The sequence below is a fragment of the Pantherophis guttatus genome, chromosome 8, assembly GCF_059756535.1.
Source record: "Pantherophis guttatus breed Tessera chromosome 8, ASM5975653v1, whole genome shotgun sequence".
NCBI classification, from domain to species: Eukaryota; Metazoa; Chordata; class Lepidosauria; order Squamata; family Colubridae; genus Pantherophis; species Pantherophis guttatus.
The window spans coordinates 41,588,339-41,603,883 of NC_142070.1; the positions used below are offsets into that span (position 1 = coordinate 41,588,339).

At 34.5% G+C, this 15,545-nt stretch overlaps 1 protein-coding gene across 1 annotated transcript in view; it reads left to right on the plus strand.

Annotated features, from left to right (window-relative positions):
* Window positions 1–14,230, plus strand: part of MICU3 (mitochondrial calcium uptake 3) — a 57,704-nt gene extending 43,474 nt beyond the window's left edge. Inside the window, exons 10-15 of the mRNA XM_034442956.3 lie at window positions 281–381; window positions 1,047–1,218; window positions 4,023–4,131; window positions 6,897–7,054; window positions 9,567–9,637; window positions 11,175–14,230. Coding sequence (XP_034298847.1) covers window positions 281–381; window positions 1,047–1,218; window positions 4,023–4,131; window positions 6,897–7,054; window positions 9,567–9,637; window position 11,175 — 612 coding nt within the window. The 3' untranslated portion in view covers window positions 11,176–14,230. The remainder of the gene's footprint in view (window positions 1–280; window positions 382–1,046; window positions 1,219–4,022; window positions 4,132–6,896; window positions 7,055–9,566; window positions 9,638–11,174) is intronic.
* The last annotated feature ends 1,315 nt before the right edge of the window (window positions 14,231–15,545 follow it).

Below are 15,545 nucleotides of genomic sequence, written 5' to 3' on the forward strand. Positions count from 1 at the left end.
AATTTTTATTTATTTATCAAATTTAGAAACTGTCCATCTCACTTTCCAATACTCTGGGTGATTTACAAATACATTGTAAAATGTATTTTGTAAACATTAATGTATTAATTACTAACTATATAAAATTAATATATTAATTACTAATTGATTTTGTAAAATATGTATTAGTTTGATAGACGTAATGATATTTTTAAATAAAATTCATTGTTAATATTTTGAGTTATTTTTGTTTCTAAAATCATGCATTAAATTTATTGTCAACTGCTAATGTGTTTTTAAGCGTGCAGATGACTTTACCAGTTTACATTCTGATACTACATTGCTGATACACTTTTTTGGAAAGAAAGGAAAGGCTGAGCTTAACTTCGAAGATTTTTACAGGTGACTTTATTTTATACTTTGAATATACAATGAGGACCCAGATTGTTGGGGGCAATAGGCTGACTCTGTAAACCACTTAAAGAGAGCTGTAAAGCACTGTGAAGCGATATATAAGTCTAAGTGCTATTGCTATTATGTTTTTATGTACATCTTATATTTTTGGAAGGTATTTTTCTGATCTTGAATAAAAAGAAAAAATATCTACTTGGATGAATTTGTTTCTAATAGAGGAAAAAAGACATTTTACCATGAAATGCAGAAAAGCCAAATTGAGGAGGCTGTGTAATAGATATTTTTCAAAAAAATAAATTCAAATAATTATAGGAGTGCGAGGAGGAATATGGGTCTTAATCATATGAATTATTCATAGAGAATGAAATAAACAAGTGACTACAACCTATTTGATTTCCTAAATATATTTATAAATTCAGATCCTTCAATAATTGTTTAAAGGAAAATACTTAAGTATGTTGTTTTAGCTTTTGTTTTGATGAACTGGTGTTTGAAAAATATCATAGCTGAATATATTGTTCTTAGTGTTTTAGTCTCTGAATTAATAGTAGGAATTATTCTACAGCAGAATTTAAACATGAGAGATTTTGCTATTACTCCCCTGCCTATCCCATAATCTTTAAGACTTTGATATTAGTATTTTCATAAACTAGGTTTATGGACAACCTCCAAACTGAAGTTCTTGAGATAGAATTCCTTTCCTATTCTAATGGAATGACCACCATCAGTGAGGAAGACTTTGCTCATATACTATTAAGATATACAAATGTGGAAAATACATCAAGCTATCTGGAAAATGTGCGCTGCAGTATCCCAGAAGAACAAGTAAGATTTCCAACAAGAGCTCCAGGCCTCTGCAGAATTTTCATAGCCATATTCTTTTTAGCATCCCAATTGTGTTACTTATTAACTGGAAAAGTAAACTTTTCCTAAGTAATTCATTTCCAGATAGATATGCTTAAATATGAAAGCTACTATTCATTAATAGTCTAAGATTGAAGATGCCTAGTGCTCCTACCGTTCTGACTGACAGAATCTAAATAAAAGCATTTTACCCTGGAATCATGTTAAAATATTTTTTTAAAAAAATATTCAAAGTTCCAGAATATGTTTGTTTATTTCCCCATGAAATAAGTCCTTTTATCATGAATAAAAATTATACAGATGAATCTTTTAACATGCTGACAGAAAAAGTCCCCTTGCTGTATTTTGCTGATTACATCCTCACCAGGAGTGGGTTCTACTTACCTTTACTACCTGTTTCCATCACGCCCGCACGCATTGCATATCACCTATGATAACGTCCGGGTCAGTGGGTGGAGCCTCCCACCGGTTTTACTACTGGTTCTTGTGAACTGGCCCGAACTGGGGGCAATCCACCACTGATCATCACCAATGTCTGTGAAATGCCTTTAGATTAAACATTGGCGATAATATTTTCTCCCACTCTAGCCATCCAACTCATAACATATAATTTACATAATTCTCTATTTGATTACATATCAGATTTTAATTTCAGCTGATTGTTAGTCTGAATTATTTTTCTTAACAAACTATATGCTAAAACAACACATAGCCACATGTTTTATATTTTATCATTTAGCAAAATGAATTGTCAAACAACACTATAATCAAATTCAAGTTCTATCAAATTACAAAATCAAGTCGAATATACATCTGTAAAAAGTATGCAGTGAATTAAGCAATTCATCTTGCTGATTGTTGAGAGCCACAGTGTTCTTGACAAGATTTTTCCAAAGTGGTTTGCCATTGCCTTCTTTTTAGGGCTGAGAGAAAATGACTGGCCCAATGTCAGCCAGCTGGCTTCATGCACAAGGCAGGATGAATGGACAGTCTCCTGATTTCTACCCTGATGCCTTACTACTAACCAAACTGGTTCTATTCAACAGTTAATAGAAGCTAAAACACTGAATAGCTAACATAGTTAGTTACTCTTACATAGATATTTAACTTGCAAGTAAGTTAAAGCATATTATTTATTGATTGATTGATTAAATTTATTCGCTACCTATCTCACCACAAGGCAAGTTAATACTAAGAGCAAACTATTAATGAAACATTGAAAGAAAATATAAATAAAGAAGTGCTAATTATAGGAATAAAGGAGCGAGAACATTAATAGATTTTTCTACTTCCTCCAAGGAATCAGAGGGAGTAAGAAGTGGCTGGTAACGTGTCTTTGCTTTGCCTCAGCAAGATAAAATTTCAGCAGTGATAACTCAGAAAATAGGAGATGCCACATGAGCAGATTGTAAAGACTTCCATTTCCCTGAAAGGCTTGTTTGCAGTATATTATTGCTGTTTAATTTAAATCCCATATTTCTATCCAGAGAATAGTATGTCCTGCTCTGTATGTGAGATCAAATGTTTACTGGCATAGGTTAATTGTTGTTGTTTACATTATTTTTATCCTACCTTTATTATTCTTTATAAATATCTCAAGGCAGCAAATGTACCGGGGGTGGGTTCTACTTACCTTTACTACCAGTTCGCAATGGGGCCGCGCACAAGCGCAGAAGTCAGTGGGCAATGGGCGGGACCTACCACCGGTTTTACTACCGGTTCTATAGAACTGGTGCGAACCAGGGGCAACCCACCACTGAAATGTACAGTATATAACACTCCTTCCACTTCTAGTAGGTGAACAAAATAAGATACAGAACACTTAGGCTGATAAAATAGGGACCAATGAAAAGATATACAGTAAATGTTTCCTCTTAAATCTGATAATCAATTGCCATCACATTTCCAGGAGATAATCTCTGTTTTAGAATTGAATTGGCAGTGCTAGACAAAAATTATTCTGAAAATTATTCTGAAAAGCGCATAGGTTAATTAGTGAAAATGTGAAAAGAGTCCCAGTGCTTTACATGATACAGAAATTTCTCTTCCAAATCATTTCTACAACAGGGTCAGTGGTGGGTTTCACTTATCGTAGCTACCAGTTCACTCATGCGCCACTTCTGCACATTTGCAGAACGTATTTGATGGCGTCCGGGCAGAGCTTCCTGCCGCCACTGCTAACACCACTGCAACCCACCACTGAGCAGGGTATTATATATTCCCTTGTTATACTCCTATTATCTTTTAATAAGCCATAGCCAGTCATAAACTCCCTATTATTACTGCATTAAAAATAACATTTACAGATAATATGTTTTGTTGGCGTTGATCCATGCCAAGGTATAATTAGACAGCATAATAAACTTTAATTTAGCTGAATCTATTATTTCTGAAGTGAATAAAAACAGCAACATAGATACTATAAAATACACAGGCTTCCTTAATTTGCTATAAATTATACTCTTACTGCTTGAAGGCTTTAAATATATATATATATATTATATATAATATTTATATATACATTATGTATAATGACAGATAAACATTATTATATATTTTAGAATATATTTTAAAAAGACAAGAGACAGAGGAATTGTTTTATTGCTACCATAGTTTTTCCTGAGACAGCAATGCAGCAGTGTTCTAATAAGTAAAGGAAGCTAAATTGCCTGCTTCTTTTTTACTACAAGCCTTTTGCAAGATAAAGAAGGTATTATAGCAACTATCATCTTGGTTCTAAGGTCTAATGTTACTTCATTTCACAGGGCATTACATTCGATGAATTTAGATCCTTTTTCCAGTTTTTGAACAATCTGGAAGATTTTGCAATTGCAATGCAAATGTACAATTTTGCAAATCGTTCAATAGGACAAGGTAAGACTGTCTAATGTCAAGATTTTATGCTTTTCATTTATTTATTTTTCTTATTTATCACATTTGGGTATTACCCAACTCCCAATGACTCTGGGCAGTTCACAATTAAATTAAACTAAAAGAGGGAAAATAGAGAAGTACCCAATTAAAATAAAAAGATAGCGAGAATGAAAGACTGTACAAGAATAAACCAAAGGGTTTTCCTGCCAAAAGTTTAGGCAAAGAACCAGGTCTTCATGATCCTTCTAAATAATACCAGAGTAGGTACCATCCAGGGCTCAGAGGCAGTGGTGGGTTGCTACCGGTTCGCCTCAGATCAGGTGAACTTGTAGCGGCGGTGGCAGGAGGCTCTGCCCACCCGCCTGGACATCTCTGCGCATACACAGAAGCATCATGCATGTGAGCGCGCGCACATCCATGAGCGAAACTGGTAGCGATGGGATTTGAATCCCATTACTGCTCAGAGGAAACTTCATTCCTAAGGCAGGGGCTGCAACAGAGAAGGTGTGTTTGCCAAGTCCTGATAGATATCAATCTTGCAAAATCAAATTGTCTACGGAGATATTATGGGAAACAGGGAAACAGTCCCTCAAGCAACAAAATCCCATGCCATGTAGGGCATTACAGGCAATAACCAGTACCTTGAATCAAATAATAGAAGAGAAACTCATATTTTTAATTAACTATCCTTCCACATTTCTACATCAAATGTTTCATTAAAAATAGAGCTTGAATTTTCGTGTAATGTTAGAAATGACAGAGTTGGAAAGAACCTTGTAGGTTTTCTTGTGCAACCCCCTGCTCAAGCTGGAAACCCTATACCAGGGGTGTCAAACTCGCTGCCCGAGGGCCAGAGGTGTCACACACTGGCCACGCCCATTTCCGGTTTAGCGAAGGGGAAATCGCAATACGTCATGTGACAACAATGTGACATCACAAGTTTGACAACGTGCCCTATACCATTTCAGACAAGTGGTTGTCCAATCTCTTCTTTAAAACATCCAGGGATGGAGCACCACAACTTCTAGAGGCAAGTCATTCCACTGATTAATTGTTCTATTATAATTATATATAATATAATTATATTATAATGTTATAAGTCTATTATAATTGCATTGCATATCCAATTATTTATGCTAAATTAAACTCATTTGAAGAAAATAATTCATCAATTTTCTTATTTAAGAAAAAAAAAACTCCATAGCTGGAGATTCTACAACAATTTATCTAAAATATTAATATCAAATTAATAAAACCAAAATAATACATTTAAACATCCCTGATTATAGCCAATAAAATCAGTGATTAAAATGATCGAAATGTAGCTAAATGCACTGATTTAAAGTATCACTTAATATAATTACAGAATTGGGAATAAAACTAAATGTCAAAATTTGAAAAGAAAAATAAGTGTTTTTGCATCCAAACTAGCTTGATTTGTTCAAATTGAATTCTGTTATGGGGGGAATGATCTTGAGAGACCCTGAGAGATGTGAAGAAGAGATGCTGTCTAGGGAATGATCGGATAAAAGGGGACAGGGGAGCCTGCAACCACATAAAAGGCAGAGAAATGCTAACTGACCAGATTGTAGCAAGAGACAGAAGGACATTTGCACTTTCAAACTGCAAGATTCCATAAACCTAGCCTCATAATACAGTACAATTAACTCATCTGCTCTGTTTCATGTCCAGTCTACCTGGAAAGGCTGACAATTAGAATGAGTAGACTGGCTGGTTTATTCAGCAAGCTAAACCAAAATATGAGTTTGTTGCTTTGGTTTTGATCTAATGAACTGTAACCGACTCTTGCAATTTGTAAACCATTATATAAAACTGATCTAGGCTAGTACAAATTTATCTATAGAGCATGTTTGCTTTTACTCTAAGATGGTTCACTTATCAGTTATTGAGGACATATTTCTTGCAACAAACCGTCCATTGCATGCTGTTGGGTTAAGCAGAGGCTGCATTAGCATATTCTGGCATTCAAAATTTCTAGTTTTTAAAATAACTCTGTATCACCAAATGAATGGGGACCTGGGATAAACTGACTTTGTACACGACCATATTAGTGGTGGGTTTCAAAAATTTTTACTACCGGTTCTGTGGGTGTGGCTTGATGGGCGTGGCAGGGGAAGGATACTGTAAAATATCCATTCTCTCCCCACTCCAGGGGAAGGTTACTGCAAATCCCCACTTCCTCCCAATCAGCTGGGACACAGGAGGCAGAGAATAGATGGGGGTGGGCCAGTCAGAGGTGGTATTTACCGGTTCTCCGAACTATTCAAAATTTCCGCTACTGGTTCTCCAGAACCAGTCAGAACCTGCTGAAACCCACCTCTGGACCATATGGTCCAGTTACTGGCCTGCCCATTGTGTACTTTCTGCAAGAAGCCTATGGTTGTACCCAGCACCGTGAAGTAAAAAAAGTAAAGGCCAGGAGACACTGTTTCTCAGCTGTTCTTTAGGCTTTGTGAAATATCAGTACCTTGCTCTATCTCTTTGTCAATTATTATGTAAACTCCCGTGACTCTGTATTGATTTAATAGTATACGGAAAATTGGATACTTTTAAAATGGGAGCAAAATTTCAGGAAAAGCTAGGAACTGAGGATAAGAAAAAAAGAGTGTTTTATTTCTCCCCAGATTTCTGATTAACATTATCACCTTATGTACAATAGAATTTTGTGTATATTTATCATGTAGTGCTATCGCCAAGCCATCAAATAGTTTTGTTTAGCGCACTAATTTGCTTTGTTTCCTTAGATGAGTTCAAGCGTGCAGTGTATGTGGCTACTGGTTTGAAGCTTTCATCTCATTTAGTGAACACAGTTTTCAAGATCTTTGATGTAGACAAGGATGATCAACTGAGTTACAAAGAATTTATTGGTATTATGAAAGACAGATTGCAGCGAGGATTCAGAGTAAGAATCTAAATTATTGCTTAATCATGTTTATTATATCAGCAGCTTTAAAACTGTAACACTGTTTCCATAGCCATTTCAAAATTATCCTTTTGTTGAAGTTAAAACTATTAATCATGTATACTCTAGTTCTAGCCAAATCACTAATTTAGAGGACTGGATATTTGTTTCTTCTGCAGGCTTAAACTACAAGCCTTGCTATTAATCAAGCTGATCTTCAGTTTTTTATTTAGCAACTTTAATTTTGCAGTTATAATTTATATACAGTACAGACAGTCCTCGACTTACAACCATAATTGAGCCCAAAATTTCTATTGCTATTTGTTAAGTTAAGTTTGTCCCGTTTTGTGACCTTACTTGCCACAGTTGTTAAGTAAATCACTGCAGTTTTTAAGTTAGTAACATGATTGTTAAGTAAATCTGGCTTCCCCATTGACTTTGCTAATATGGCCACAAAAGGTGACCATATTATCCCAGAGCACTGCAACCATTATAAATATGAATCAATATGAATTCATAAATATGAATTGCCAAGTGTCTGAATTTTGAGCATGTGACCCTGGGAATGCTGCAATGGTCATAAGTGTAAAATCTATCATAAGTCACTTTTTTCAGGGTCATAAATGAACTGTTGTAAATTGATGACTTCCTGTATATGCATATGAAATGCTTTTATAAAATTAAACTAGTTTATTGGGATGGGTTAATAGGACAATTAATTTATTAATATCTATAATCAATTTTGTCACAAATGAATTATACAATAAATCTGCAGATCTTGTATTATTTTTATTTAATTTACAAGTTTAAATTAGCTCAGACTTGAAAGGTTTTTCAAAACCTCAGTAAACTCTGATTTTTTTAAAAAAGACTAATACATTTTATAGTATAAACATTTTAGATTAACAAGTCAAAACCAGCAACCATTTAAATCTGTGGCTTAGAAATTGATTGGGCCATGCACCTATTTGAACCAAACAACTGAAACTTTTATCTATTTTTCTCACATTTATATAGTCTGGTTTTCTCCTTTTTTACTGGGTCTCTCTGAATCTTTTATTCATTTGCACCTCTACTTGTTCCTAGCATTTTTCCCCAATGGAGGGAAATATCTCTGGAGCAATGTGAAGCTATGTAGCTCTCTTAAGATTAGTTACAGCATCTCCCACAGAGGGTTCACGCGATCCACCATTTTCATTAAAATGATTACACAGTTGTGACACAATCTTCACTCTTTTTATTTGTGTGTGTGTGATATCATGATGCCAGTATAAAAGAAGTAGAGTTTGCATTGGCCCGCCTCTTTTTATGCTATTTGCCCCTCCTCTTTAGCAACAAGTGATACAATTCATTGTCATTTTTCTAATTTTTACCTGCTACTCTTTCCTGGCCCATTTTCTGATACTTTGTTTGAAGACATTCCACTTTTCCACATTTTGATAGCTGCTGAGTGAAGTAGAATGTAAGCTATTTTGGATGAGGCCAACAGTTAGAATCAAGGAAGTATATCAAGCAGGATACTTCACATTTCATACTTCAACTTGATCTGAATCTGAACTATAGGAACTTTAAGGATGGATTAACTTCACAAATAATATTTTAGGATTTTGAATTCAAGTGGGTTAATAGTCCAATCCATAACAATCAGTTGTTTCCCAAATTGGGGTACATTTCCCCATGTGGCAGACTGTGGTTAGATTGGAGAAGAGGCAGCAATAAAAGTAAAAGGTAATGCCAGTCTAGAAACAATGAGGATGAAGTATAGGCTGAGTACTGTTCCCAATTTTTCAGCCAAGTAAGAGGAAGGGCAATCCTTTTCTGCCATTTTTGAACACACAAGACCTGCCTAACATACTTACAATTGATTGTTCAAATGTAGTTAACACTCCTTTATATATTGATAAAATCCCACAGTCTTTGAATGTGGTGACAAAATTTACTTTATTACACCTTCTACTGCAAATACTTTGTCACAATATTGTGAAGATGCTATATTATTTGTGTTAATAACTAATAGAAATATAGAATATTATTGTAGTATTATTCTAAATACATGCACACACACCATTCTCTAACTCTGAATAAATATTGTTTCCCTTGCACATATATTAATTGCTTTATAAGCTATTTTGAAGATCACATATCTTTCATTTTGTCCAATATGTTCTACTGCCACCTTGCGTTGTATCAATGAATTGCCCAAAGTATTAAATTACATGAGACAAGTAAATACTTTCTTGCCTTAAAATAGCAATTTTATATATTTATTTATAAAGCAGAAAGCTTCTGTCTTTAGTGTAAACTTTTTACCAAACTATCCTTTTTCTTTATATAGTAATCTAATATGTTTGCATTATAGCTGTATGAGCAGTAAATTTATCTACAATAAATTTACTGTTTTTCTATAATTAATAATTAGCATTTTTTTCATGCCACTGTTTTCCTAATGTTCAGTTGTGACTGCCTTTGCATGCTACCTTTCCATGCATATTTCTTCGTCTTCTGCTTTTAGGGTTACAAAAGCATACAGAAATATACCACTTTCAAATCCTGTGTGAAGAAGGAACTCAATAGCAGACAATGGTATGTTTTTGTGTAGTTGTTGTGTTCTTGGGCAGTATTTCTAAGATTGCTGACAGGAAGAGTTCACTATCCTCAACTTGCTTTTAAAATTGACAAGTGGAATTAACTTTATTAATTAGAGCAAGCCATTTTAGTATTATAAACTTACAATAATATTATAAACCAGCAATGAAATCCAGCCAGTTCTATCCGGCTCGTACGAATGGGTAGCGCCGGCAGTGGGAGGCTCCGCCCATTCACCGGGACATTATGTCCCATTTTTTACCCTATGCACATGCACAGAAGGCTCTGTGCATGTGCATGTGCATAAGAGGCGTGTGCATAGCACGCGTGCGCTTCCGCATGCTCCCATTCCCGAACCAGTAGCAAAGTGGATTTCACCGCTGTTATAAACCTAACCCATCGTGTAAAACATAGAACAAACTGTGAAAAAGGTAGACTATTTCTATCACATTTTCCATACAGTATTGTAAACATGCAAGATGTTATGCCATCCACATAATTCTGAGTTGAGTGAGATTGAAAACAAACCACATCTTTAAAGACTGTCAAATGTCCTTCATAGTATACAACAGAATGGCTACAGCCAAATCACACAGTCTATGTGTTTTGATATGAGATCTCACAAAATTCGTAACTCACAACCTTCCTAACTGAAGGTGCTTGAACCATTTGCATGGCCAATTTTTGTATGGATGATGCATTATGGATACCTGCGGTGGTCAGGGAATAGACCTAAACAAGATTCCTTCCTTCTGTAATTCAATTATAAGATTGTAGCTTATTTATTTTCAAACTTTTTTAAAATATAGTTTTATATATTTCATTATGCAAAACTGTGACAGTGGTGTCTCCTGAAAATGTATCTAATTGCTAGAATAGGCCAAACAATTGAGGCAAGGAGTTAAAAGTATTTGCTTCATAAGGGTAAAACAGACTTTTTAATATTTCTTGAGTGGTAGAAAATAGTAGGGCCTGGCAAAGGATGTACAATTATTAAATTGACTGTGAAGGATTATATTGAGGGAAAAAATTGAAAGATTAAAAAAATCATAGTAATTAGAACACAATTTAACTGAGCTGGTTGGAGATAATCACTTTTATTTTTGTTTTGATTTTTCACGATGGTAATTTTTTATGAATTATTTAGAACAATAGTTTCCAACCTTTGTGGCTTGGCAGCCCAGCCTTGAGGGAAGAGAGGAGAACTGGGCCGTGTCCGTGTGAGCGTCGGGCCAACAGACACACACACCTTGACTCGCACAAGCATCAGGCCAGCCCACACGGGCATGCACGTACAGCTCAACTTGAGCAAGTTGAACTGCGCACGTGCTGGCTTGCTGCTAATGTAAATTGAGCTACACACGTGTGCACTAGCCCAACGCTCACATGGCCAGGTTCCAAATAAGCCACAGCCCGGTAGTGGGCCGCAGCGGTTGGGGAGCCCTGATTTATAAATCTTAATTTTTCATCCTATTTGCATATACAGTAACTGTTATGTAGTGTCACTGTTAATTATGTTTTGATTCCCTAATAGAAAGACTTCGCATATGGTTGAAGAACTATGGTGTTTGCGTGATGACTGAATAGGGAAGCACTTTGTAAACTTTGGAAGCACTTTTTGAACTGAAATAAGCTAAAGTGAATGCCAAGTAACCTCTACTTTTGATCAACATTAATGCTTTTTTTTTTTGCAAATTGACCACAGAAATCAGGAATAGACCATTAGACCAAACATTTTTCAGATGAAACAATATTTCAAAATTCTGGACTGTAATTCTTAAAGCATTCTACCTGTTTGATTCAAAATACGACTCATCTGCTTTTCCTGGAAAGGATTCATGTGTATATTTTTTAATGTGTAATGTAGTTTTTGACTGGTCATCTGCAGATTCTTACTCACTTTCACTTTCTTCCACCAGACTAGAGTTATGATGTAATGTTTTTCCCCAGTATTATATTTTAGTCATGTTAAGCCTATGCTAGTAGAGAAAATTGAAATGTAAGTACTTAAATCAAAAAAAAAGTATGTGCAGTTACACATGAAAATGCTTTAAAAGTTTTTCAGTGCAGAAAAGGTAGAGCAATCTAATAACTCATTATGCATAACCCATATCAGGGACTTCACAAATAGCATGATTTGTGCATTCATCAGTACATTTACCTGTACTTTTTAGCAGGGTGAAACTGTTTCATTTAAATTCATTTAAATGGTCAGGAAGTCTATAAAAATACAGATGTATTTAGAAATGTATTTTTAAAAATCAAGTGTAGTTTATTTTCTCATGCCATTCCATTTTTGTAGTTCGTTTCTTAAGCTGATTAATGTGCCTATAATAATTACAATTATATAGGAGAAAATATTTCCTTCTAGAATTATCACAGGAACATATATTCAAAGTATGAAATGAGGTTCATTTTTAAACAAAATCTAATTGTGTGGATAAAAATTGTAAAGCTATCTATCACTATGAATTATTAAGGTTTATAGTATAGAAAGAACCTAAGATTTTTTTAAAGAAAAATCTATAGACTATTTAAATTAGATTTTTTTTATTCAATTCTTATGTTTTTCATTATTGGCATTCAGATTAAATAAAATTAGGCACTTTAATTTATTTGATCTAAAGATGGTAGCTTTACTTCAGCACTTTACTATAACCTTGTAGATTGATCAAAGCATATTGATTTTAAATGTTACAATGATGCATAATAATATAAAATAAATGTATATTTATTTATTTATTCTATGCTGTTAATGAAACAGCTTGGATACTAACAAACTGAGCAAAATTCTATTTATAAGATGGATCTCTTGCTCTGGCTTCTCCCTACAGCTCCTCCTGTAAGGGCTTCTGAAACCACAGGTTGTGATAATATGAAGAATCACCAAAGATCTCCTTTTCAAAAGCAAAAATCACTGTTTAGATTCCAAACTATTCTTTTTTGTGCTTTCTTTAGATAATCTACTAAAATACTTTAGAGTCGGTAAATGAAGAGAATTCAGATCTCTGACATAAAACTTATAGTGGCTTTTTAAACTGCTGCTACTTATCTGGTTTTCATAACTGTAAAAGGAATGCAATACCTGTAGAAATATCAAGCCATATTCAGCCACAAAACTTTACTAATTTTTTTACCTACAAGATTTATCTCATATCTTTATATAAGCAAAAGGATTATAAATGTAGCTTCCATTAATACAGGGGTGTTAAGCTTACGGCCTGTGGGCAATATGCATCACGTGCTGACCACATCCACCTCCGGTTTAGTGAAGGGGAAAAAAGTTGTGATACGTCATGTGAGGACGTGTCGTCAAAAATTTGACACCTCTTCATTAATACATAACATTAGCTCACTTAGATTACAGCTCTATATGAGAGTGAGCATAGTAGGGAGAGCTGGGAGGCACTGTTCATCCATAGCCTCTTTGCCTTGCAAATAAACCCTGAAACTGGAAGGATAATATTCCTCCCTCATTTCTGCTTTTTTACAGTAATTTAGTAGGGCTCTACCTATATCAAAGATTAAAATATCAAAGTTTCCTAAAATAGCAAAATAATTATGATAAATCAGGTCCATACGTTATTGAAAACTGCAAGGATATAATTTTGTTTTTTTAAATAATCAAGAGATACAATTTTCTTATAGCTCCTGAATACATGAATGCAATACAGTTTTTCATTTGTGATCCAAGGATTTGTTCAGATGCTTACCAGTTACCTGGCAGAGCATATCCACATTTCCATCATTACTGGTTCCTATTAAATGAATAGATGTACAAATAAGCAGGGTTGAATCACATTGCCTCCTTCTGTACTGCCAGTTTTTGAAGGATGCTATAAATCTACTATGAACCAATCTAACAGAGTAGCACTGGATTTATATATTATCTGATAGCCAGCACTGGATTTATATATTATCTGATAGCCAGCGCTGGGTTTATATAGTATGTGATAGCCAGCACTGGATTTATATAGTGTCTGATAGCCAGAAGTCAGAGATTACCTGTGTCCTTATGCATGTTTTAATTTTACATAACAACTAATTATTTCATTAAAATAGAAACTACTATTATGGAATGAGGTTTATATTGGACTTGATCTAAACATTTTGCTACATGAAGAGGAAATGCTTGTGTCTTCTCTATGTCTTAAAAATGTATAAAGAGGGAAGCGTACAGTTTTTCAGATTGCACAGAGTAGTATGGAAAATGATAAATTAATGATGACTTTTTTTCACCAAATAAAAATATTTCCTTCCATTAAGAACCTCTTATAGGTTAATTGGAATCAATTAAATTAGATGATATATAACTAAGTTTATGGTGTCATACTGAATTAACAAAAAGATTTCTTAAAATGCATAAACTGAAAACAGAAAAGCTGAGACTGCCTTAAAGTAGCAAATTTTAGGAAGAACATAGATGATGATTTAGGACAAACTGGATATTTGTCCATATGTCAAATAGAGAGAAGATATTGTCTTGCTTTTAGAAATAAGACCACTATGAATAAAAACAAGAAAAAATGTATGAATTTTTCTTCAAAATGTGCACGGCTGTTATTAAAACTGAACAAAGTGCAAAATTAATTCAGACATTGTTTTCATTATAGTCAGTACTGTCTATTGTTTTATGTAAGAATATAATAAGCTTACTGTATGTTTGATTACTTAGACAAAACATACGACACTGTACATAAGCCTGATGTATGAAAGATGCTAAAGGCTGATCGTTAAATTTGAATACAGCATATAATACAGCAGCATATACAGCATATAAAGTATATAAAGCATATAAAGCATATACAGCATATAAAGAGGCCGCAGAATATGAATAGACGAGATGACGCTTCTAGGTTATCAAGTATTTGGAGACCTGCACTGAGGGAAACTCAAGTTTTAACATCAGAAGATAGGCAGAGATTCCAACAGGCAACCAGTGGTGTTGTAATGCCTGCCAGAGTCCTTCCCTCTTTGCAGATGATAGCTAGCAATAGGGAGAGAGAGAGAGAGAACCAAGTCAGAAGATAGGCTGAGATCTCAACAAGCAATCAGCGGTGTTGTGATGCCTACCAGAATCCTTCCTTCTTTGCAGTTGACAGTTAGTAATAGGGAACCAGAGAAAGCTGGGCCTTTAACACGCAGTCAGGCTGCAGCTAGGATAATGAAGCAGGAGAAAAAACTGCTGCCCTCCAATCAGGACACAGAGTTGCAGGCTAACCAGCATACATCGGCAGCAGCGAACATAGAAAGCAACAACTCCGATCTCGCAGCATACCTACAGCTTCTAAACTGAAAGTACGACAATAACAAGTTAGAAAAACTTGTCGAAACGTTGCCAAAAAGAAAACTTTTTAAGTGTTGGTTAGGATTTTAGCCAGAGTTTCAAAAGACCTTACAAAGTGTTTTGTTGGGATTTTGAAGGAGATTTTAGCCAGGATTTAGAAAACTGAGATTTTAGCCAGGATTTTAAGCATTTCAACTAACAGACTTTTAATGACGCGGGAAAACACCCGAGATTTTAACTTTTTACATATAAAGTATGTGTGGACAATTCAACACTGAGTAGTTAATAATAGATATGAAGTATCCTCTTGCTTATTTAGTAGAAACATGAAAAATGGTTACACTGATGTTAGAGATGTTGGTTAAGGAAGTGTTTTTATGCCAATGACATCATGTTATTTGACTGAGAACTTGAATGATTTTCAGAGAATGACAGATTCGTAATACAGTGAGAAGTATAGATGTGAAAATTAAAATAAAGATAGTTTCATTTGACATATAGAATAAATAAAAATTGAAATAAGTGGCAAAAATTAGAACAAATGTATAAATTTGTGCACCTTTGCAGTATGTTTAAGAAACATGGGGAAATGGATGGAAACTTTTTATAACATGTCAA